Below are 26,077 nucleotides of genomic sequence, written 5' to 3'. Positions count from 1 at the left end.
ATTATATTTCTTAAATGCATTCTTTTACCAAGTAAAACACCCCCGGGTCTTAAACATCATCTGATTAATATTGCAATCATAAGGCCACACAGTTTTGTTTTCATTCACAACGGAAATAAATATCCGGCTGGATTAAAACTTGATAAGTTGGATACAAGTTTTTACGAATACACTTCGTCAGTGGTGACTAAAAACTAAAAAGTATACGTTTGACGTAAATAGAATATGTAATGTTTGATTATGGTCATTCCCTGAAATCACAAGTCCCTACAGATATGTTACTGTAAAGTGAGCAGGCGGTAAACCAGTTTAAAGCACTTTCTATTTTTAAAGAATCGATTTTTCACGGTGTAAGATTTTCTTGTCCAATAGACCCCGGCTACGGTGGGGCCTCCTTAGTCAAAAAGAACCCCTCAATTTACAATCTCGTCCCCCTAACCGAAAACCTGTGACACGCCTATGTAGCGTGACTTTATTTTTTTGTTATTCTGTTCTTTATTTCCTTGGCAATGTTTTTATGGAAGTCTAGGTACCGAAATTGTAGGATTGCAAAAATCATAAAAGATCCCAAAATTGTGATCAGAATAACTAAAAACAGATTTTTTTAAAACAAAATACGTAGTAAACATGATCGCAGACAATTTCTTCCATTTTTTTCGTTGCGAGTTTCAGCTACGTGTTGAACTAGTTAAACAAGATTACAGCCTAAATTGATGACACCATCCAAATCAGAGCTTGTCAATTGACATGAAAGAAACTGCAAAGTTTTATAAATTCTTGTTTTGTTTACCTATCAGAGCTGATTTCTATTTCATGCCCATCTAGTTAAAGTCTGGCACAGGTTATTCTAAGATGAATTAGAAAAAAATGCTGCGAATGAACTTCCATAAGAGAATTGTATTCCTTAAATTCATAAAATATGTCCAAATATATACATTTTGTTACTTTCCGTCAACACTGACTTTATAACGTAAATAAAAAATCTCTCAACAAAATTTTTAATGTGACTTTTCTCTCCTCTCCTTTAAAGGAGACTCTCTCACTGCACTACACTCATAAAACAAACAAATAACTAAGAGAAACAAACAAATAACAAATAATATATAATAAATAGTAAGTGATATTTATGTCTTCTGCATTAAAATTAATATAGAAAAAACGATTTAAAAGAAATAACATAAAATTAACGCCATTTTAAATTTGACATCACCTAAGGCGTTGTTTACTTTTCAAAACGAAGTCCTATTTGCTTTACTTTTATATTTATATAAAAAGAAAAGAACTAAAAAAAGAAATATTTTTTTATATACACAAGAATTAGTATGGCCTCCACACTTTAGGAGTTGAGCTATCATCAATTTCGTCACCATGATGGCCATTAACGTTGCCATTTTGGTCCGTAATATGTGATTCGTACCCGTGCTTCAAATAACTTTGGTTACCGTAACTGGGTGCTTCATACAGTGTGGGTGGCGGACGATAATAATGTCCCATTTGATTGTTATTCACATCTTCTTCCACTGTTCGGGGAAGACCATTTTGATTATTATTATAAGACTTAAATGGAAGATTTAAGCTTCCCGGCGGAGAGACATTCATTAAGTAATTGTTATTTATAGTCACACTATTTGTACCTAAAAAACTATGAGCTGGATTCGGGTTTCCTCCATGGACGTTTGAACTTGGATACGCGTGAGATCCAGGTAGGCCGTTAGAATTATTCATCGAATCCGTATGATACACTGAACTTAAACTCTGTGGGGGAGTGTTCGCACCGTTTGAATTTGTCGGAGAATTTCTATTGTGTGTTAACTGAGAAGTACCAAACATTCGAGGGTCACTATAATTCCCCTGTAAGGACAGATCGTTACCATGACCTGACTTTAAACTTAAAGGAAGCGGTTGTTGGTTATAAGAGTTGTTATTGTTGTGTATCATACTTCCTCCGTAGGAGTCAGTACTGGTTGGTGATAAGTTATGACCGTACATGCTACCAGGGAAACTATAATGGGACCACGAGGTTGGTGAACGCATGCCAATATCTAAATGTGATGTTAAATCATATTATATATTTAGAAACAATAATATTATGTGGGCAAACAAATGCGTTTTTAATTCGTTTTCTCTACTCAATCGGTACCTCTAATTAAGCAAATTCATACAATAGCTAATATATAAAACAAAATCAAGACGTGATTACTAACCTGGAGGAAGATGAGAAAAATTATTCGATTGCATCGATGACTGATGAATATCTGAAAATGGCATGCCGGGTTGCCGAAAGTGATCCATACCAATATCTCCTATTCTAGTTGGAAAGCCATAATGATCAACAAAACCTCCGTCTCTCTCTTCTTGCCTCCTATGGCCTAAAACATAGATACTGCTTGATTATATGCAAGCGATAAAACTAAAACTATAGTACATGAAAAACATTAGACGTCGCAAAATTCTGTGATGGTTGGATATGTGTCCCAACATGCAAAATTCATTTTCTTGTGACAGCCTTCTTAGGCGAAGTTGTGTTCGCACATGCTTTGATTAATTAGAATGAGTTAATTAACCTTAATGCGATTACATGAAGCCATGGTGGTTCTAAATTATCAGCCGCATTTTTAATGGTCTATCGCTCTTCTTAAACCGCAATGCGGATTGTACAAAATTAAGGTAACAGTACAAACGAGATATTTATAAGTCAGTTAAAATTTCAATATATCAAAAGTTGCTTAAGATTCAAAATCATTTTCAATCGATTTACTTTTGCAGTTCTCCTATGAAAATAACTGAAAATGGAAATTCAACTTTTATTTGTTAGGTAATTTTATACAAAAAAACTTCTCAACAAATACATTCGCTGAGTTACGACATGCCGAATACATAAAAAGGTCTACAGCTAGATATTTTTCGTATACTTTTTTGAACTCGTTGCTTTTATTAAAAAACAATCTATTTAAAAATTATTTGTTAATGTAATTCCGTTAGAAAAAACCAACATCGAAGATGTGGTATAGAGCGAAGTGTCTTATTGTCATACAACAATGTTGTTTTTTAATTATTTATATCTTTCGTCCACTATTTTGTTGTGGTATTTTTTTCACTGTGTTCATATGAACGTTCTTCGACCTCAGGAGACAGGCTAACAAATGGGTGTAAAGTCGGAACGATTTTGAACTTAGTGTAGATGTATTTAATAGCGATAATGTGTTAACACCCTTACAAAACAAGTAAGTGAAAATCACACGCAATTAATTATGGTTCTGTGCATATCATTCATTAATATTTAGTGTTTTGAATTTACATTACGCGTTATATCCTCGAACATGTGAAAGAATTCTATTTATTCTCAAGTGTTATTCAACCTTAGAAAAACCTAATCCATGCAAGTGATTTTTTGACTTGTGGTTTTGATTTTAAGAGGGATAAATTGTTTAAGAACTAATCATTGTTTCTTTTCTGTTTCTTTTTTTTTTTCGGCAAAGAAAACAAGGGGGAGAATGGCTATTTAATTTCAACTGTCAGATATTTTAGTTTGCTTCGTATATTTCTTTGTGGATTCTTGAAGGAAACAAACTTTGGTTAACTTGAAATTGAATCTTTGGCTATTAGTAATCTCATTATGATTAAACTTTAAGTTGCAAGAAACTTAAAATATTAATTTTGAGTCATTCCTTATCATACTCATTCCTTATTACCCCACAAACTATAGTTCAGTAATTTTCACTCCATTTTTGGAAATATTTAACTCTGAATGCAGCAACTTCTACAAAGGCTTTCTTTTCACTATTCAAGTAAAAATAGTTCTCAGTCTTGGCAAATCCTCCAAAATGCTGACATGTAGACATTTGGATAATATTTACGAAAGCTTAAAGAAAGCAGACCTTTTCCGCCCTTTTCTATTTTACAAGATGTTTTGACATTATGAAAACTACTTTTCAAAAAAAAAAAAAAAAAAAAAAGTAAATAAATAAACAATTAAATTGTTTTTAGGATATATTTATGAAGCCTGAGGCAGAAAACAAAAACAAAAAACACAATAATTAACCTGTTTCAATCAGCATAAAAATTCATTAGGGGGATGAAGACCGTATTAATGTCTCAAAAATGAATGCAATGCTTAGCTATGATGTCATACAGAAATGCTTCAGCAAAATTTTCTAAAAAAATATTTTTCGTCCTAATTGTATGACGAAAATGACTGTCTATGCGTTTAAATGGCTTCCGTATGATAAAACTTTTACGATTGTAAAAAAAGTGTTGAAGAAAAATAATGGAAGAAATGTTATGTTGGACAAAAGTCATTACCTCACAGAATTTAGGTCTACTAGTAAAAGACAATTAAAAACAAAAAAAACAGGGAGATAGGATAGAATGAGGAAAAAGGCATAAACTAGGTTCGATACAGTACTGTATGGTGAATCGGATTCGATGTGAGATAATTAATAATTCACAATAAACCATAGGACGAGTATTTTCACCATATGTCGCCAGAATCGCATATCTTATTCACTGAACACACTCTTATATCGTTGTATGCTGTATTTTTTCTTCAAGTGAATTAAATTGCTTCCCGAAAAATATCAGAAAATCATTTTTCATCTCTAATTTAAACTAAGGGAACAAAATCCTAAAAAAAATGCCCCCTTATAATTACAATAATGGTTAAAGTTTTTGATTTTTTAATAAACCAACAAAAAATGAGTCAGCGAATCTATTTGATGTTCTACAAATAGAACATGACGCATACTGGTATTACTGCTATTAAATGCGAACACGTGTTTCTAAGGACCTTCTTTGACTCTACACACAATGCAACAAAACCGTCACCACGAAGACAACTTGAAATCTCACTGACTAAAAAAACCACACACTCTTATGCACAGACACAAACGATGTGGCCACAAATTGAGCTTTTTCTGTCAACCAATTAAAACGTAACGGAGATGTTTTATATTCATATCGTGTTTAAACTATTTGAACCAAATGCATGTCAGGTGAATTGAATCAGATTCTGCGCGTAGTAGCACTGATAGATAGAGTACCTTTTTTTATTAAAAAATATTTAACAATTTTGGAAGAACCAACTTTTTGAGGCATTAAAAATATAAACACCCATATATTGGGCAGCCTACATGATCTTGCGATAGAGCGAACGCTGTTTTTGAACATGAATAGACTTTTGAAGGAAACCTGTCATCTTATTTTCATAGTACAAGGACACTTAACTTGTTTTTCTGAAATCTTGTCAAGAGTAAGAGAGTACAATCGTCATAAGCCTGTCATAATAACGAAGAAAAAATTCCATAGTGTTACCTTTTTGGAATGATGAAAGAAAAGGGAAATGAGTGAATATTCGTAATGATTTTAACCTTTTTTAAAATCGCAAATCATAAATGTGCAAAGGGACCTTTTTAAACCGGACGTATTTATACCCCCAAAATTAATTTCATCCGGAAACATTCAAACGCCTTTAAAACGCAATTAGTACGGAAGTGCGTAAAAAAAAGAACGACAAGGTTAAAGTACTTACGTCTAGGTTCTCTTGGGCCGTCTACCGTAACTTTAATAGCTCTCATATATGTCGCCACCTGAGGCGGGTCGGTGTTTACTGTGATTGTAATCGTGAAGGTCTTGCCTAAAAAATAGATAAAAGGATAAAAATGAGATGGAAATAAAATAAAATGTATTAATATTAAGATCAACTAAAATAATATTTATTGACATCTCTATTGATTTATACTTTAGACTTTAGAGACTCAGAGGTTAAGTTTTTGTTCCTTCTCTTCTCGCTTAGCTGTCTAAACATAATTATTTATGGTTTATATTTATGGTTAGTTCAAGTGCGGTGCCTAATTGTTCATTTTATCAAGGATAACTTAAAATTTTCAAAATATATAGTGTTGTTAACTTTTCTTATTATTTCGTCTGGTAGATCTCTAAACATGGGGTCAATCGCATGTTTGTATTATTTTCTAAAAAAAACCATCTTTTTGAAAGGAAAATGGCTGCTGGACCAAATTTATATAAACCGTTTTTAAATTTATGCATACGACAAGAGCTTATTATTCATCAAGTTTTCGTACGACGTAAGAAAAGAGAGCTTCTTGTGATACAGTTTCTAAAAGTACTTTTGTTTTTAATGGTTTGAATTAAACTTTAATTTCAACAACGATGTTAGAAGGCGATAACGGAAACATTAAAGTCGGCGATAATACGCAGCTCATTAACGAAAAAGTTTGGCATTATTTTAAGTAGAAACGAAGTCGTTTAATTTCCGATCAGTGAATGAGAGAGTAGCTAACAAATTTTTTTTTTCCGCGTGTTTCCAAAACACTTTCAAAGCAACACCTTTTCTTGTCCACTTACAAAAAAATGAAAAAGACCGAAAAAAATATAGTAAAAAGGGAAACATGAAATCTGTTTTTAAAAAGTGTTAAAATTTACAAATTGCCGCAATATATCCAGGATGGTGAAAAATTTCGATACGCGAGATCTAATGAATTTGTAAACAAAAATATGAAAATCAATAAAAAAATAAGATATTGTCAGATGATATTGCCTACCTCTACCAGATCTGCCCACAAATCTTAAATCATTGAACCTCGCCACTTGATTTTTCATAATGGCTGTAGCATTCCGTAGTTCTGCTGAAAAGTTGTCATCATTCCCAGCTGATATAGAAACGGTCACTCCATCAGGTATGTCTCCACTTAGACACACGACTTTAAAGGCAACAGGTAATGTTTTGTTGCATCTCCAGTGTGCTGGCAATACGCTACATACAAAGTTTGGTGAATCTGTTTTAACTAATTCTCCTGGACTGTCTTGAATATTATCACCACCAAGGATGACTGACTTGTCAGGTTTAAAACGTGACGGAAGTCCTCTCATTGGTCCAATATGTTCAATTTGACTTAGTGTCATGGTCATGTTGTCGTTTGCAAAGAAATTAATAAATAATCAAGCTCGTTTCGCGTCTTTAACCACTGTGAATAAAATAATAAGAATAAAATTTAAAACAAACCCCTAAAACCGTATGTTAACCAATTATCTAACCAAGAAAGCCAACACACTGTCAACTTTAAAACCGCATTCAACAAATTTTTCTCCTTGAACAAGAAAAAGAAAATTTGTTCATATAATATAATATAGCATGAATGGGAATTTACACAAATGTTTCACTCTTTTGAATGCTTGACATATCTAAATTGTACAATATATCATTCAACTGCCTAATAAGAATGCTTTAATTATTCAACATTGACTTGTTTCATCAATCAATTCAAAAAAAAACTATCTTCTTTTTCTATTCTTATATAGCTATATATATTCATATAGGTATATTATATATAATATATTTCTTTCTTAAGTAGTTATAAAATTTCGAGTCACTCTTTTCCTCATCTAAACTCTTGTGAAGTGTGTGATGCTGTGGTAAAGAGCGTAGTACAATAAAATAACACTTGATCATTTCCATGAACTTTTATTGCTAACAACCGCAATACAAATTTAATTTGATGGCGATTACTTCACAACGGCCTGTGATTAGTCGTTTATAAAAAAGTATCCATCCCATCATGCACAGCGTGACATCTGTTCGTATTGAAAAAGAGAGCACCTTGTTAAAACTAACACTTTTATTTTTTCCAATGAGATAAAGGCAGTGAATGGGATAACAATAGAGGAAAGCTATTGTTTTTTGTAGGGCACGTCAATCAAGATTTTATAAAAAAATTGCGTTCCTTTGAAACAAATGTTGTTTTTAACACAGTCCTGTCGCTGTAGTTTGAGAGATGTATCGAGTATTTTAAGAAAGAGCTAACAAAACATTGTATCTTAAGTTTTAAAAATATTTCATTCAAAAAAAAATTAAGATAAAAATATATAAAAATTAAAGTAAGTGATTATAAATAAAAAGAAGGAAAAAAAACACGCAGAAAAGCACTGCTAATAATAGCACAAAGTTATCGTTAAATTTAAATAATAAATACCCAGAACAGAAAGTCATAAAATTTACCTGGAAAACGTTTACCCACCCTAACCACAGGGTTTTCATAGCGATGAAATGAAAGTAAAGAAAGAGCCCTGGTGACTAAGTTGAATTTTAACGAGCATCTTTCATAATAAACTTTTGAATATTTTAAAAGTTATTTTTAGAACTTTCTTTCTGTTTCTAACTGCTTTTTACTAGCGACAGGAAAAAAACAGTTTCATAAATAAATGCTGACATGTGCATTTCTTTATTCGCGTCAGTGCTATGAGGAGCGAAATGGCCCGAACACATGAAATGTTAATGGTTTTAACTTTGGTTTGCCATGTCTAGTCTGATGGCGATGTGGTATACGAGGACGATGGACACGTAACCACATTGTCGGGCGCGCTCTTAGTGCAAATATCAGAGAAGATTATTTTAAGGCTAGGACATTTTATGACAAGTTAAATCTCTTGCCCTCCCACTTGAATGAAAAACATGTCTCTACCTTTATAATATGTACACAGTATTTCCGTATTTGCAGAAGTAATTCTGTTTATTTTATCTCCTATTACTTTATTTAATGTTATTTTATTTATTTTTACTTAATAGTAAAGAAAAATGAAAGGAAATAACTTGAGAAGGTACACATAGTCTTGACAAGGACTTGCAAAAAATATTATTAAAGTACGCAAATATTCGAAATAGTCCTCACATGGGGAATTCTTGTTTGCTTAAAAACCTCAGGAATAAAGAAAGTCATTGTTTTCATATCAAATAAATATTTTACTCTCGAAATACACTTGCAAAATTATCCCATAGACAAAAAATTGGCATTGCGAAGTTAACTTCAACTGGGAAAGCTTATCCCCGTTAATTAAGAGTAGGGGGGGGGGGGGGGGGGGGGGCAATTTTTGCCAAGCATATGAGCAAAGTTTATCCTTGTGGTTTTTTTTCAACCGAGTACTTTTTATATATTTAAATGTTTTGTTATCCAAAATCGTAATAGAGTAGCTATGTTAATAAAATTAGATTTTGCTGATTGTAATAACTGATATGACCAAAATCGTGCGCGAGTTCTAAACTCGCATAAAGTTATGATATTGCATGCAACTTTGATCTATATAGTGTGATAATCCCCCACAAAATGAACGCGATAAATGAATTAAAACTTGTAACAAAAATGAATACAATAAAAAAAATAAATCCTTCTATTGTGGCTGTTTGTGTTGTGGGATTTCATACTGTACACGCTGAAATCAAACACAACAACTGTTCTGCGCTGATCCGCTGAAAATTATACACTTCCTGTCTAGGGGATATATGCGTCATTTGGAATTTTCATTGAAAGAAAAAAAACCCACGTTGCCCTAAGATAAAATAGTGCTGATTTTATGGTCATGATAAAAATTGTAGTCATTAGCAACATAATGGTATCAAACCAACGTTTGCAACCCCACATTTACTTAAATGGTTTTCCTAGGTTGATGAAAATCTTAGGTGGCTTGTGGCGGAAACCAAACAGGAAAGCTATTTGCGGTTAGAAACATGAAGAGAAAAATACAGCAGTGTATAACACCTACCTGCCGAATGTAATCGATGCGTCGGTTTTTTCTGGATGACTGCCTGATGAAGACGTGGTTGCCAAAAGTCATAAAAAATATTTGATATAATCAAATTTGAAATTATTTCACGTAGCTAGCATTAAGGCGTCCAAATAAACAGCATGCATCAGAAAGTCTCATTACACGCTCCATCTCCGAGGATTAATTGATAGATTACGTTAAGTGGTGTGACAAGTTGACTTTCTTTGTGCTGGAGAATATCATTAAAAGCGTATTAATTATGCCAGCAATTAATGAAGATGAAGCTGTTAATTAAACGATGTGTGACTAATTGTTGGATGACGCCTATATGTCAAATAAAAATTAAACAATGATTTATGACAAGTTTAGCAAAAAAAAAAGACTTAAAAGCCGTTTCTTTGAGGAAGTAGCTACCCGTTTATCGAGAAGAACACTTAGAGAAACTTTTGCTGGTGCAGATAATTTACCCAGAAATATTAGGAAAATGTTAGAGATCTTAAAATTGAGCACTGCATTATATAACCACGTTTACAAGGAAAGTGAAATGTCAATTTTACCGTATCTCGTCATTGCTTAGATTCACACGTTTCACTAAATAAACTAGGCTAAATTGTTCCTTTTATTCCAGAACAACATAATAATCTTTTCATAATACAATGATAAAAAAAAGAGCTCAAACTACTAATGCGTTTTGCATGGTTTCTTTAAAATACCATGCACTTTTACGTAGCTAGACAAAGCTTTAGAACAAAAGTCTTTTTATATATGTAAAAAAATACAAAAAGACTATTCTGAATTTTAAACGAATGAAAAACCAACGAAAAGCTTGATAAATGTTATTCTAGTAGAGACAAGGAAAAACTTTTAAAAAAACCCTGCAACAAGCATTGAACACGCTAGAAAAACGAGATGAAACATGCTTGTCCTCTGCGTGTGTGACGCATGTTCTTGATGATGAATAAAGTGATGCATTTACCTTAATGTGATGCGTAATTACCATGTAGCAAGATATAATCTATTCAAGTGAATATATAACTATTTTTAATTGTTACAAAGTTTCACAATGAATTCTTATTCAAGGTTAATAACCTGAACAATGTTCATTGCCGCACTCGTGGGGCGTTGCTTTACGCGGCGTTATTCATGTGGCGCTGCTTTACGCGTTAAGAAATAAATTTTACGACCTCGAAAAAAAATAGTTTTATTCATTGTGGAAAATTTGTTTTAAGCAAGCGTAGTTTTGTATAAAACAAGTTGTAATATCAGACGCATTCACAAAATATGAGACGACAAAGAGCAAAATAAACACAACAAAAAACTTTAGACTTTCTTACAAAAACATGTACAGCTCATTGAAAAATATTTTTGTCGAAAATTTTAAGGCTGCCTTGACATCTCTCAAGGTCATGAGTTCAAATAACATTTAATGGTATGCAAATATTATTGCAGCAGACAAAATATGAGTTGCATAATTAGAAATTTCGGATAGTGAGAAGAGACGGAAATGCTTGTTTGGATTTCAATTTCTTATTACAAACTCACACTCATTAAGTAGTGTCACTTCATTATCATATCCTTCTCACAAAGATAATCAAAATAAATATTTAAAAGTGATAATTAATCTTTTAATTGATTGATTTATTTATATAGGTCAGTAAACCACGACAATAAACAAAATATCCAATCTTTCGAGTTTTATCATCTGATATGACATTGTTAACGTTATTTTAAGAGTTTTTTTGATAAGATCATTAAACGCCTTATTGACTCTTAAGGCATACATTTCGTTCTTAAAATATTTAGAGACTAAAAGTTAGTGATTGCTTAGAGCTACAAAGGGCACACCCTCCAGGATATTTGTCTTTTAAATAAAAATTAATTGTAAGGACAAATCACCTTTTTATTTGTAATCAGGGTCGATAAATTCATGGTTAAGGGGGGGGGGAATGCGCTCCCATACACCCACCCTTGTTTTGTCAGCCCAAGTTATCAAAATCTTTTAATAATGTAACCAATTTTCAGATTTTAGAAGATCTGAGTGTTTGTATTTTTATTAATTGGCTGATTCATACTTAAGAAAGTTCGAACACTTAAAGTCCATAGGTTGTAGCTGTATATTTTCCCGAAAAATATTTGTCATAATGACTGACCAACATGAAGTGTATATACATACTTGAAAAAAGGATGGGATGATCTTGAAATAAGTTTAAAATATAAACAAACAAATAAATAAGAAAATAAAAAGAAATGATTCTTTTGACGTCATTTTATAAAAATAACATTCTTGTGAGTTTTATACGAGCAATAACAAACGCATCATATATTGTGACAGAAAATTATTTTCATTCAACTTCCTCTTTCGATCCAATTAAGCAAAGTTTTTTCCCTGTGAAAGTATATTCAATAAAAGTATTGCAATCTACCTAGAACTATTTACAAATTATCTTCACCTCAACCGTCTTGATTGACTTTAATCTAATCAGCTATTACTCAATTTGGAATCAAGTTCACACAAGTTTGTCATTGAAGTGCAAAAACTGCTTTCCATTGTTTGAAACCACAAGTATAATTGTTTGTGGAGGATTTCGTGACAGATAGAAATATGTCACATAAAGGTTAAAAAAAACCTTACAACGATAAAGTGAGAATAAAGCGGTTATCATCTGCGAACTCGTCGTCGCGGTTTGTATGACGTCATAATAGACTGAGCATGGAACGTAGATAGCTAACATTTGAACATTCCAGAGGAACGAGAGTTTTTTTTAGCCTCCGTATTTTCATTTCCTTCGCAATAACAAAGTAGAAATTTTTGGACATAATTTTTTGCTTGCAAGGCGTATTCTCAAACTTCCCCAATTTCTCTTATAACCAAGTCTTTATTTAAGACTTTTCATTGCCAACCATTTGGTGTTGCACGGATCTGTTTGGTGAGAGAAGGAAGAGGTGTATCAAGGGCATCGTTAATGGTAATGTTTGATATCAATGATGAAACGGGAAAAAAAGTTTACATAATGTAGCATATTGACATTAATTTATCTCGTTCTTCTATTTATCCCTCTTAAAATTTATTATAGGGGCCTGGGTTAAAAGAGGCCCAGCCCCTACAATACTTGTACGAAATTGTATCACAATCGCAAACCCTTCATAAAGCCGGCCTTAATGTAACGTCAATTCTCATCGTTGTTGTTTTGAAAGGCAGACAATAAGGCTGGCGCAAGAAGAGATCAATAAACTAACCATTTTTTTAATCGACCTGCAAAATAATTTTTTGTACAGTGAAACCTCCCTAAGGCAGATATACTCTTAAGTGGACACACCTACCAGACAGAAATTTTAATTTGTCCTAAACAGGGTTGCACTGTGAAAGTTTTTAAAAAATCTCTCACAGTGCAACCCTCCTAAGTAGGCATTCCATAAAGCAAACACTTTCTTTGTCCCGTATAATGGACATTTTGATAAATTGACCATTATGAATCGGGCAACTGTAAATGGCAGTTATTTTTTTATTCGACAGGACTGTCTTAACCCGTCAAGTACTAACAACAAAGCACTTTTGTAAAACTGGTGTCGCAGTTCTACAGTTAATATTGTTTTATCCCGACCATTGTAAGACAACGTTTTCCGTGCCCCGTTTTTTTATACAGAATTTCGCGAATCCCAGTAACAACCCCATTCTTTTTAAAAACTGCAAAGTTATGCTAACACTGTAATTTTTCAAGACTTGTTTACATGTTAAGTATCAACTTATGACACAATAGACTTGAGCTTTTATACTTTATTTAAACAAGTTGACACTGGCCTGTATTAAATTTCCAAAAATTTCGAGAATTTGTGATTGAACCTCTACATATTTGACAAGTGTGTAGAGAATTTTTTTGTCTCACAAGTCATTTAAACATATTAGGATAGTTTTACTGTTATTAAAATGCATTAATTTTGCTAGAAAAAAATGCACAAGGCATCATCATCTTCCCCAAGCTCGTCTTCTAATGTCGATTTGATTAACATGCGTTTTTTACACAACACAGATAAGTTTTGGGGTAATTTTGAAGAAGTTTAATGTTATTAAAAAACAAAATAAATCGGGTTAGGAGAAGCAATTCCAGTCGTGTGTCGCTTCATTCCAGTCGTGTTTATAAAGACATACACCAGTGTTTGCAATTTGTGAGATAAACAAACTCTAAACAGGTTGTAATTACGTTTTATGGGTTTTATTATACTCGAATTTTGGATATTCAAACTTGGATAAACTTAATTCTTACAAAAAAAGTGTAGGATTACTAATCTTTACATGGATTTTTAATACTGGATTGACATAGAAGTTAATAAGAACAGCTAATAACATTTCACAAATACCTTCTCGAACATAGCAGAGCAGCATTGTCAGAAACATGATTTTTAAAATATTTGCTTCAAGAGAAAACTTACTCGAGCTCAATGGTAGCTATGTACTTTACACGAAAAACAACTGGAAAGTATATAAGTAAAAGTCTATGTACGCTTTCAACACAGTCCATGCGTGGAATTTAAGGAAACCACGTCTTCTCTATAATAATATCCTGTCTGTGCGTTGAATGTGGTAGCTACGAGTGTCGACGGCTGAATTCCCTTGGACTTTTTACGGGTCTAAAACAATAGCCGTATCCTATGTATATAAAATGGTTACGCAGCAGCTCTACTACGTACTCCCGTGGATTAATTTTATCACTTCGTGGTGCTAAACTGTGGACAAAAAAGCACATGTTACCAATGCAGAAAATATGTATCAAAAGCGAAAACCTGAGAATCAGTGACTACTAGTCCTATATACGCTAAATAATACGTTTGTCTGTAACGCGAAAACTAAATGTGTTCATTTTTATTTGAAATAGGGAAGTGTATACAATACGCTAACGTCAATAACATTTTTAAAACCAGCGAGGCCATTTGCATTGCACTTCTAATTGAGGTCAAATAATTTGGAAACAGGCATAAATAATTGACGTCATCTACTGCGTGGGTAACTAGGGATCACATGGGATCAGAATGGGACCAATTTCCTAAAGTTGGGTCAACCCATCCATTTAAGAATTGACGGATTAATGACGTCACTGAAAAATCTTTTAATCCCAAGATTCTATACATTATCTCGATCAATGTTTCAAGCTCTATACACAATAGAAACAAAGTCCGAACAAATTTCTAATTTTTATTTATGTATGGTTTATTGTTGACGTTACGAGAATTATCTTTATTACTGTTTTCTTTCCTAATCGAGTGAATTTTTAGATAACCAATTTGTGTAATATCGAATACAACGATTTCATGTACAACGGACACAATTTCTTTTAAAAAAAATCACGTATTGTATGATTTTTGTCATATGACAAACTCAAAAAATGATAAATATATTATCGGCGCCATGTTTATTTTTTGTTTTGTATTTTACAATTGTTTTTCAAGCTATAAGTTGCGGTGTACTTAAACAACGACACTCACAGAAGCACGTGGATTATTTTTATTACGCATTATTTCGTGTCAGCCTTTCACCTTCTATGAGAACTTTGTGGTCAACATATTGTGTGCAAGAATAAATGTGTGTTAAGACTGCATCGTGCACTGCAATACTGGTATAAAAAACTCGTTCTTTTTATTTATTTTTCTTGTTTTTATATCCTATTTACGATTTTGCCCGGCTGGTAAAAGAAAAACGCAGTAACTTAGTTGTAGTGAGGGGAAGCCAAATTTCCAAATATTTTATCACCCATTGTAATTTATTAACAACCCCACATATTGAAAAAATAATTGGAAAACCAACCATCCACCTCACCCCCTTAATTAGAACCCTGCCTCTCCCCCCATCACCCTAATTACCAAAATTGAGAAAAATCTTCAATAAAATTAGGTAAAAGATTTTCAGCTAAATTGGATAAAAGGAAATGACATGTGTATTTATAAGTCTTTAAAATCCTCATAAGGAACATCAGCATTATGCAAATGGCATTGAGTTCAAGTTTACTCATATAATTTGAACAGGAATTAAAATTTTAAGTATTGATACTCTCTTCTATCAGACGTGTTCCATAATCATCGTTTACAAAATGTTTTAATAAAAATAGCTCTATTTTGCTATGCACTTTGTAGATGTGTTTAGTTAGCTGCGATAACTCCTGGTAACTCGAACACTGGATAACTTAAACTTTCGTTAACTCGACCTAATTTTCGCCGCCCCCTTTCCCCACTTTTAGTTTTTATTAACTCCTGAAGTAATATAGATAGATAATGTTGTCTGTCAAGGGAAATTTAATTTACAATGGACTTGCATGCTTTTTTCACCACCAAGATTGCACCTTTTCCCAGTAACTGCTGCCACCTCTTGAAGAAATCGCTTTTTCTCAAATTATAATATCATTTTAGACTAAATTGAGTTAAGCTTGACTTAACTCGAACATTTCGTAAGTTTAACTATTTTTCCCGGTCCCTTGAAGTTACGGGAAGTTAACTTTTGTTGTGTGTATAGTAATTATATAGTATCATTTCTAGCTATATATTTTTCTATGTATCCATTTATGTTGTTCCTTGTAGCACCGATTTATGCTGTTGCAAAAACAGCAATGAATACTTATTTATTAAAACACTCTAGCATACAATTAAGCTACCAAGGTTATGGAACACAGTATGTTCTCACAGAAGTTCAATACTGTCCAGCAGTATTGAACTTCTACACCAGAACCTTTCTTAACTTTTACCTGATTTGGCGGATCTTTCTCCCATCATCGGGATGAAAACAAAACGTCGCCTACTATACTAATATGTGCAAGAAATGATAAACTTTCCACAATCATTTTTATCCGTCTTCATTCGTACTACTATTCGTTGTAGAAAAATTACCCTAAATTTCATTTTAGTTGTGTTTTTTAGTAGGTTTAGGTGTTCATTAAGAGAATAAGCTGTCATCATCTTCACTCCAACAAAGCAATAAGTTCATGGCAGCTAATTCGGCGAAGGGCACATTTTTTATATTCTCGTTAGAGCCAGTTAGTTTAGTTACTGTTACCTATTTGAAATTCAGTAGCAGATAAGAGGTAATGAACTCTGGTTAATTTGTTTACCATGCAAGAAGTAGATGCACAGGTGTATCAGAAAGTGTATTTCACGTTAGATCTCGCTACCTTGAAGGGGGTTGTAAAACACATTTTTAAATTTTGCTGTACACCAAAACAAAATCTTCCCCGGTCCGAGGACTTGATAAGGACTGTAAACGTCTATGCTTGTTCATTTTGCTCTATTTATCGATATTTCCGGGGGCACAAGTCTTCTACCAGTATAAACCTTGTTAGTTCTAGTTGGACGACACTACTTTGATGGTTAGTGTTACCTTTGTTCCACCTAGAACGATTGAAAATCAATCAGATTTAAGGGACTTATAAAATATATAATATATCCCATATTTAATTGTTTGCCTCTCATTTATTGTATTTTGTTTACGTGAAACAAGTACGTAAGTCGGATATGTATGGTAAAGATTGATTAGGTGATCCTAGTAGAAAAAAAATGAAAATAAATGCATTCAATGCAAACACTTCTAGAATGAAGCACACTAAATAATTGACAAGTACATGCGGTAGGTGTAGCTGCCACGAAAGCATAAAAATAGTTGAAGATGTCCCTGTGATTAAAAAAGAAAGCTCTGTTGGTGAGGAATGAAGCTCTGTTGGTGAAGAATTAAACTTTGTGAGTAAAGATCCTTTTTGAGGATGTTAAAAAACAAAGGTCAGGTATCTTTAAATGGTATAGCAAGCGTAAAACTCAAAGCTATCTTTAATAACAAGCCTATTCTTAATGTGACCGTATAAACCTATTCACGTTGGAATTATACATTACGTTGTAGGAAATCGACACATGCAATAGGTTTCGATGTCACCAAAGCATTAAAAATATATAAATTTGTCCCTGTGATGAGAAGAAAAAAATAAAACTCAGTTTGTGAAGAATAAAATCTGTGAGTAAAGATCCTTTATAAGGATGTTAAAAAACAAAGGGCATGTGCACCAACCACAGTGGAGGTATCTTTGAATTTTCTTTATGTGTAAAACTCAGTATTATCCTTATTAACGAACCTATTTTGAGTGTGGACAACGTATAAACCTATTCGTAATGAAATTATACATTGCGCTGTAGGAACCAAAGTCGACATTATTTGGAATCGTCTTAATTATCAAAGTAATATCAGAACAAGCAAGTTGTTACTGTTTCATAATTCAACACACAGCTTCTACTAAAATATCACGACGCTTATGCAATAAGGGGGTTTTATACAGAAGTTACTTCTTTCAGGTTGTTGTTATAATACGTTTTTTGGAAATTTATTTTTGAAAGATCAGTCAAAAATCTTTTTTTAAGTACCTCAAATTCGTGAAAAATGATTTAAGAGGTATATAATTCCAAAAATTACATGAAACGACCCTTTAGCAGGACTTGCTCTCCTATCAGGGACCATATTATCGAAATATCGTAAGGCTTCATAAAGATGATAACAAAACGGCACTGAAATTTTATAATGGAAGCGCTAATCATAGTATATGTTTAGTTTACATAACAACGTATTCCGTCTGTCTGTGACAGAAAAAAAGTGGTTGTGTTCATTTTCTTTTGATGTCGTCGGAACTATTAACACCGATTTGTCACGGTCAATTAAAAGGCTCTCCTTCAAGGTAAGTTTGAAATCGTTCGATTTACGCGATAAAATCGAAAAATCGTCAAAAGAAGGAGTATTGATTGGTACAGTGCAAAGAATGATCAAGAATGATAGAAATTTGACTAGGATGAACAGATCTTTTTTTACCCGTCAAATGAGAGATTCCTAAATGTTCACACATCCAGACCCTGAATTGCCGCTCAGTTTTGGCATAAGTGGTATTGTAGCCACTACATTTAAAACGATAAACTATGCCCGATTGTAAAAATTTTGAAATTCTATTATTGCATCAAAATAATGAATGGAGTGTTCCAGTAGCAAAAAAAATCACTAGTATCTTACAATGAGGAAATCTATCACGAAATATATTACGCAGACATATTCTAATACAAAACGATATAATACCTAACAATGGTAAAACAAATTAAAAATTCCCTTTTTCGGAGCAGTGTGCACAATTCTAGGTGTAAAAAAGTTCTATGCGGAGTGTGCAGATAGAAGAATAGACTACACCATTTAGGTGAACATATCTTTTGAAAACATCTTTGAGAAAAACAACCTCGTAGTGGAATTTCTGTAAAGAAGAACAAATGTGAAGAAAATGATCAAGATGTAAACTACACCAGGTTTGTAGCACATAAGTATAAAGTTACTATAGTGAAAATATCACTAAACGTAGGTTTGCAATAAGCATTAATTGGGATATTGCTATCCTTTCTTGACACAAAACATCCAAAAAAGAGATAAAACACTCAATCTCAATCTTTTTCGTAAGCTGTAGTTTTGTGTGTTTTGAATCCATGTAACATCGACGTAACATCTATAATATGATGGTTTGTAAGACTGAGGAGAGTCACCCAACTAAATACGTTCGTTTTTACACAGAAATGCATTGGTTAGAATAGGTCCCAGTGGCGAACTCATGGCTACTCCATTCGTTTGTTTATAGCAATAATTATTAAAAAGAAAATATGATTCAGTTGTCGAAAGTTCTAATAATTTACGAAATTGAGTTTTAGGTATACCGTTGACAGTACTAAAATCATTAGAAAATAAAATGCTCTACTCCTAAATCTTCTGTAGCTGAATATTAGTGAACAAGAAGTCTGCGTTTTAGGTTGCCATAAAATGCACAGAGCTTTGTGATTTTACTTCATCAGAGAAAGTAAAAGAATAATTTACCGTATATTTATTAACAGTGATAGAAGACAAAATGAAAATGCCCCCGAAAGCTTGTCAATAAATATATGATTTTCCAGCATCTTTTTCTTTTTCTGTTGTTCAAAACTATTATAGCTTCTATCATGCTGACCGTTACAAAATTCAATTGAGGGATCATTTTTATCTCTCTTTTGCCTAAGTGGACGGGTCTTATCGACAAGTCTAATAATATAAGTATTATTAATAATTAACATCAAAGCTCGGTTTAGTAACCACCATTTGTTTTTGAATGTTGCCTAGAGTATCATAACAAATTCGGTGAACAAGATACATGGTTTACCTGACCGTGAAAAATAAAGTGTAAATATACCTATTGGATCGATGTGGAGTAGGCCATTCTGAGGAAAACAAACATGGCGGCCACAAGTAGAACAAACAACGAATTGCAGCGAAACGCTAAAAAAGCTTTAGGGAAAGCAACTGATCCTGTAGAAAAATTAAGACTTGCTTGCTTATCAAGAGGTGCTTCAGGAATCAAGGGTCTTGGAAGGTACTCATTGCAAAGTTTTTAATTTATTTTGTTTATTTTTAACTTTATGTCCAGTCGTTTCATCTCATCATGCAATTTTTCGCCTAGAACGTTCAAAATCTTTGATGATGACGGGAGTAGAAGCTTGGACTTTAACGAATTTAAAAAGGGTTTGCGGGATTATGGATTACATTTAGAACCAGAGGTATGGAACAGTTATATACTTAAAAAAAAATGTTTAGCTAGCTAGCCAGCATATTTGATGATGGGGGTGAACACCACAGACCACAGACAAATTATACCCCATAGATTGGGGTTCGCTGGGGCATTATGGTGTTTTTATGGGGACATCACTTGAACTTGTTCAAAACTTGAACACATGTTTGCCTACAAAAATTGTCAAAAATTTGGTTGCTGCTGTAGCCTGGAGCTTGACTTTTTTCTCTTCTACTTCTTTCACTGCAAAAAGAATAATATGTGATTATATTAATATAGGGCTCTAGAGACATTCTGGCAACTCCATTCGCCACATAACTTCATGATTTTGACTATAAACCATCCCTTTTAACAACTTTGCAAAAATGCTGGTGAACGTCCTAGTTCCATAATTACATTTTAATTCTGTGATGTGTTTTAGCTAGTAGCTGCTTTAAACATGTCATATAACTTTTTCTGTTTTAAAAAAAACAGACGCGACATTAGGAAAACATAGTGAAGTTGATTACCATGAAAGAGATGTGGAGGAGAGCACATATGGCGAAAAAATTGTTTTAAAAAAATATTCTTCAACTTGTCTAGTTTCATAATAATATATATTTAACTATATAGTTGATAAAGCCCGTTAAAAAATACACTAAGGCCGGATAAAAATGAAAAAGAAGTGTCATTTGAATTCGATAACGTCAGCAACCCATAGAATCATGTGCTTTTGGCGAATGCCTAAGAAGATGTAAGGGTTTAAAAATTTTGTTGACGTCATCAAAATCTGTCAAAGCATAAAAAATTTTTTTTGAGAAATTTGTATACCTGTTGCCTTCCTGATAGATCTTTAAACGATGATCAAGAAAATGTATTGGATCATGTACTTTTGACAAACAGTTGCAGAGATATTAGGGTTAGAAGGTTTTTGATGAGGTCATCAACCCGTCCATTCCGAAGCGGATTTGGGGACCCAGGTTTGGGAAAATTACCCAAATTGGTCCTAGGTGATCCCTAGTTACCCATGCGGTGAAAAATCATTGACGTCACCACCTCGTTTCCAAGTTATTTTGCCTTAAAGTTTTAAGTGCACTGTAATGGTTTTGTTGTTTTAACATAGGATATTGACATTAAGGTAGTGTTTTGACGTCGCACTGTTAAAGTTTGGTTAATTACAGAACAATTTTATGGGTGATATTTTACTGACTTTATCAAAAAAAATGGTGAAGAATATAATCCACTTTGCAAAAGTGACAGACACACAGAACTAGTATATTATATAGATAAACGATAAAGATAACAATAGATTAAAATATCATACCCACTGTGCAAAAAATGATCTCATTGGTGACCTAACCCAGTGATGTTTTTGTTTTGTAAAATGCACAAGTTTTGGCACCCGTGAAGATGGTAATATGGTGCATCCTAGATGCAAGGCTCAGTATGTCATCTCATTGCCATCCAGTGCATCAACAGAGAAGTTACTGAGAGGAGTATACCACAGAACGCTACACCCTATATAATTTATTTGTGTTGAAAATAATGCTGTTTAAATTTAACTCATAAGTATATGTTATTACACACAATTAAAAAAAGTAGCACTCAAAACAAAAAATAAAGCATCTAGCGTGGTTGCAACCTCCACCAAAGAAAAGAAAACTGAGTGTGCTCGCTAGCTATAGCTACAGTTTTCTCCCAAACATAGCATAGTTCACATGTTTATAAACTAAAGTTTTCAACTGAATGTATATAAATGTATGATAGCAACATTTAAATACAAGATGTACTTAAATATACCTTTCTAGGGGCGCATATTAATTTCTTCTTCTTATTATTTTTTTCAAATGTCTTGTGATCCCTTTACGACGAACTGTGACAACAGCTTTGTCCTGCTGTGGTTCTTATTGGTTGTGGGTATGCTAGAATTGAGTTTTCCTCTCTAAATTATTATTAGTGTGGAGTGGTACACATAATCACAGCTGAAGAAACATTTGCAAAGTAAGCATTAAAGTGCCTGGTTTTTGTCAACAGTGCTTTTTTACTCTACACCTTAGTTTGCAGATTTTTGCTCTATTACAGCTCTTAATAAACCAGGAAATGATGATGAGGTTCATCTGTTAGTACATAAAGCAGACAGAAATGTAGGAAACTGTAAATACTTGTTTCTTCTAAATTTTTGACTTAATACTCATAAAATCTAAATTTAACATCTGTGAAAACACCTAGCACATTTAATTCAAATGCAATTTTGAGAAGCTAACCTCATTACGATTTTTTTAAGTGTCAAACAGTGTTGCCAACACTTTGTTCACCAAAATAATTTGTAGCAGCAACTAATATATCAGACAATCAAAGCCTTTGTTCCTTATTATGGATTCTCAATCATGCAGGATGAACCTGACGGTGTCCCCAAAGACTATTGTTCTTGATTATTTTCTCAGAGGGGACCCCAACAGAGGCTGACTGGTCTATTGTTGCTGTTGTGATGATTGACATGGGGCTGAATCTTGTTGTTGTTGAAATGGTCTAATAGGTTAATTATCTAACACCAATGTAGATATATACAATGAAAATCTTAGCTATATATAAATAAAAACTTTAGCTATACATGTATACAAAAAAATAATTGGTCGTCAATTGGCGTGGAGACAGTTTAAGTGAAAAAAATGCTAGGTTCAGTAGATATTTTAAATTCATTGAGGTGTAGTCAGTTAAAAAAAATGCCAGGCACTTGGCAAGGTTCATTTCCCTTTGTTTGCACGCTAACATCTAAATAATGCTCAGCAGTTGTTTGACTGCAGGAACTTTAAAAATTAACCTTGCACCCTGTTACAGAGTTTTGACTTCCCTAAAACAAACAAAAATAATCAATGTAATGGCTTGCTGGTCTTCCTAGCTCAATGCAACTATATGCTACCATCATAAACTTTCTAAAAGAATTCTGGTGATTATCCATTATATATATGGATTGAAACCAGAAACAAAGCTCTAATTTATTTACATAACTCTGTCCAAATATGTGCATATTCACATTTTTCTAGAGAAAGCAATCTAGCCAGAAAATAACAATATGGAGGCTGCAAGTATATTTTGTTATTAAATATTTAAAACATCTAAATATTCCAAGGTCTCTTCAAACCTGAAGCAAACATTTAACTTTTTTCATTTAATATAATGGTGCAATGGTATATTTTTTAGCTTTAGTTTAATTGGTGGCTGTTTTGAGCGCTGGGTGAGTGGGTTTACTAAAATACAATCAATGGCAGGTTCTCATGACAAGTTGAGCATAAGCGTCACTCCTAAACAAATTATTTCATAATTTACGTCTATTTTTTCATTTTTTAGGAAGTAAGGGAAATATTTAGTGCGTTTGATAAAGATGGTAGCCAATTGTTAGATTTTGATGAGTTTCTTGTTGCACTCAGAGTAAGTATAATAGTATAATTTTTTGATGGAGAATTCTTCCTTCTTTCTTTCTTTTTCTTTTTCAGTGCTTTTTGTGAGTATCAGTACAGTGAGCTCTCATATAAGGGGCACACGAGAAAGTTTCAAAACCGAGAGCTTGTTATATCGAAGGATTTTATAAGAGTTTCTTAAACTAACTTTCGCCCGATTTTTTGCCTTTTTCTTTATTTTATATACCAGTTTGTGTGCATAGATGGAAATTAAAAAAAACAACATTTATAATGGAAACTTATTTTTAGCCACCAATGAGTAAGTCTCGCAAAGACATAGTGCACAAAGCGTTCAACAAACTTGACAAATCTGGAGATGGATTTATTACGAATGAAGACTTGAAAGGGTAAATGTAACTTAATAATAATTGTTATTGTTAAAAAGGCATTACAATGATAAAAATGGTTAAAAAATGATCAACAACTCAGGCTAGCCTCTTTGTATTGAAATGTTATTTTTAAAAATCATGATCTGCTAAAATGCAGGGAGAAAAGCAGATTTAAACTAGTTTCTAAATGAAGCCAAGATGGCCCCGTGATTGACCAATTTTTTTTCTTTTTCTGGTTCTTGCGAAAAATCAGGTTTCTGAAATGGTACTAGCCAATAGAGCGTATTTTCAACTTTTTCTGTTTATCAATATATTTAGAGTATATGACGTTACTAAACATCCAAAATATAAAAGTGGTGAATGGACAGAAGATCAATGTTTTAGAAAATTTCTCGATGCTTTCGACTCACCTGATGATAAAGATGGAACTGTAAGTTTTCCTTGTCTTATGTTCTGTGTTCTTTCTCCTCTCTGCCTGTTAATGCCTCTCCTCAGATATTTCTTCTCCATCTTTCTTGAATAGTTGTTGCCAATAAGGATAAAAATATTTCAATTTTTCATCTCGACAAATACAATATTTTTGTATCTGCCGGAAGAAATACTGCTTTTCTAGAAACACCAGGCTTTGCTATGACAAAATATTGAAATATTGAAAACAGGTACTTTTCAGTAAGAATTAAGTTTTTTATGCAACAAAATTACATTATAAAAATGTCACAAGGACACTCACACAAGAAGCATTTTAGCCAAAACGTTTTTTTTTCTCTTTCCATTGTAGTTTTGATGTAGGAATAAACGCCTATTAACTGCCCGAAATATAGCGTTAACTTGCAATATTTTTCAGCGCCTGTTAGCGCTTAAGTTCGTGATAACTTGTATTGTTCCTTACATGCTCGCGTGCACATTTATATACGCCGTATAAACGTTTTTGATGTATACAGTTAGTAAAATGTGAAACGTATTGCGAAGAAAAATCTGCTTAAAGCACATATCTGCTTCAACTACCTATCTGTTTAAACCACATATCTAATGAAACCATCTGTCTAATTAAACTACATGAGAACCGAGCTTAATAATATTTCAAGAGTACTGTAAAAGAACTTATGTTTCCACCTAAGAGACAGATATATGTAAGACGTGTAGGTGTCTTTCATAGTAGCGTATTTTGTAATAAAATGCTAATTATTATACTGGGTAAAGTCTGCAGGGAAAACTGCAAAAAATAAAATTGTGGAAAAACTCTCGGAAGTAATTAAAATGGCTAATGAATGATCATTTTTGTTTTAAATTGTACAATGTGCGACTATTTTTCTTTTAGATCACTATCGATGAATTTATGAATTACTATTCTGGAGTAAGTGCGTCCATAGATAATGACGCATATTTCGATTTAATGATGAGAAGTGCGTATAAAATTTAACAAACTTAGACTGCGTTACGCTGTAATATTTTTAAATAGGCTTTATAATTTAACATTTTAAGCACTATACTAGGATTAGGTATTTGTGTGTAAGGTCATAAGGTGTCGCAGTGTTGTGTTATTTCGTGTCTTGTTCATTTTTATTTATCGTGACTTGAAATTTGTGTCTTGCTATAGGCGATCCCATACTCCTGAAAAACATTTTTGTACGCCTTATTACATCTTGTAATTAGCCCAACAAATTTATCGCATTTTTTCAGACTTTTGTGAATTGATAATGAACTGCTTTCAAGGTGTGCATGGTCGTGCTGCCCTAAAAAAGATTCTAGGTGAACCATTCAAGTATTTTTTATATGTGGAGCCACGTATTGTTTTTAAAACTTAATATATTAATCTAACTAGCAAAGATTTTTTATTTGTATTTATAATATATATCTTCATGTAAATAAAGGTAGTAAAAGATGAATTATTTGTACGAAAAATAAGCGCCTTTTAAGATTTGTCATCACCATCTTCCCAAAAGTCATTTCTGGTATCGGCACGGCTGTAGTTGAACAGTGGTTGGACAGAGCGATACTAATTTATTCATTAACGCGGCGAGTTCGATTAAAAACCACTCTCTCCCACTGAGGTTGAAAAGATGAATCATGTTTAGGTAGACTTTGATGATCGAATCTATTTGTTTCTAATATTGAAATAATTTTATGGCACTTCAAATCTACTGATACTTATGAAATTATTTAAAAGTGACAG

General features: G+C 32.9%; 2 protein-coding genes across 3 annotated transcripts; one reads left to right on the top strand and one right to left on the bottom strand.

Annotated features, from left to right (window-relative positions):
• Positions 1–882: 882 nt before the first annotated feature.
• On the bottom strand, positions 883–9,959 carry LOC130644829 (runt-related transcription factor 3-like). 2 transcript variants are annotated; one of them, XM_057450587.1, is made up of 5 exons: positions 9,553–9,959; positions 6,561–6,983; positions 5,528–5,632; positions 2,205–2,369; positions 883–2,042 (listed from the first exon to the last, which is right to left on the bottom strand). In XM_057450587.1, the coding sequence occupies exons 2-5, from the start codon at positions 6,925–6,927 to the stop codon at positions 1,318–1,320; spliced, it is 1,362 nt and encodes a 453-aa protein (XP_057306570.1). In that variant the 5' UTR covers positions 6,928–6,983; positions 9,553–9,959; the 3' UTR covers positions 883–1,317. The 2 variants fall into 2 exon arrangements, with proteins under 2 accessions (XP_057306570.1, XP_057306569.1); XM_057450586.1 differs by lacking the exon at positions 9,553–9,959 and having other exon boundaries at positions 6,561–7,311.
• A 9,797-nt stretch (positions 9,960–19,756) lies between these two features.
• LOC130644828 (calcyphosin-like protein) lies at positions 19,757–25,809 on the top strand. Its single transcript, XM_057450585.1, has 6 exons — positions 19,757–19,943; positions 20,031–20,127; positions 23,466–23,546; positions 23,825–23,922; positions 24,223–24,334; positions 25,223–25,809. The coding sequence occupies exons 1-6, from the start codon at positions 19,807–19,809 to the stop codon at positions 25,322–25,324; spliced, it is 627 nt and encodes a 208-aa protein (XP_057306568.1). The 5' UTR covers positions 19,757–19,806; the 3' UTR covers positions 25,325–25,809.
• Positions 25,810–26,077: the final 268 nt, after the last annotated feature.

Source organism: Hydractinia symbiolongicarpus, chromosome 5 (genome assembly GCF_029227915.1).
Source record: "Hydractinia symbiolongicarpus strain clone_291-10 chromosome 5, HSymV2.1, whole genome shotgun sequence".
NCBI lineage: Eukaryota > Metazoa > Cnidaria > Hydrozoa > Anthoathecata > Hydractiniidae > Hydractinia > Hydractinia symbiolongicarpus.
This window is presented reverse-complemented; position numbering and strand designations above follow the sequence as displayed.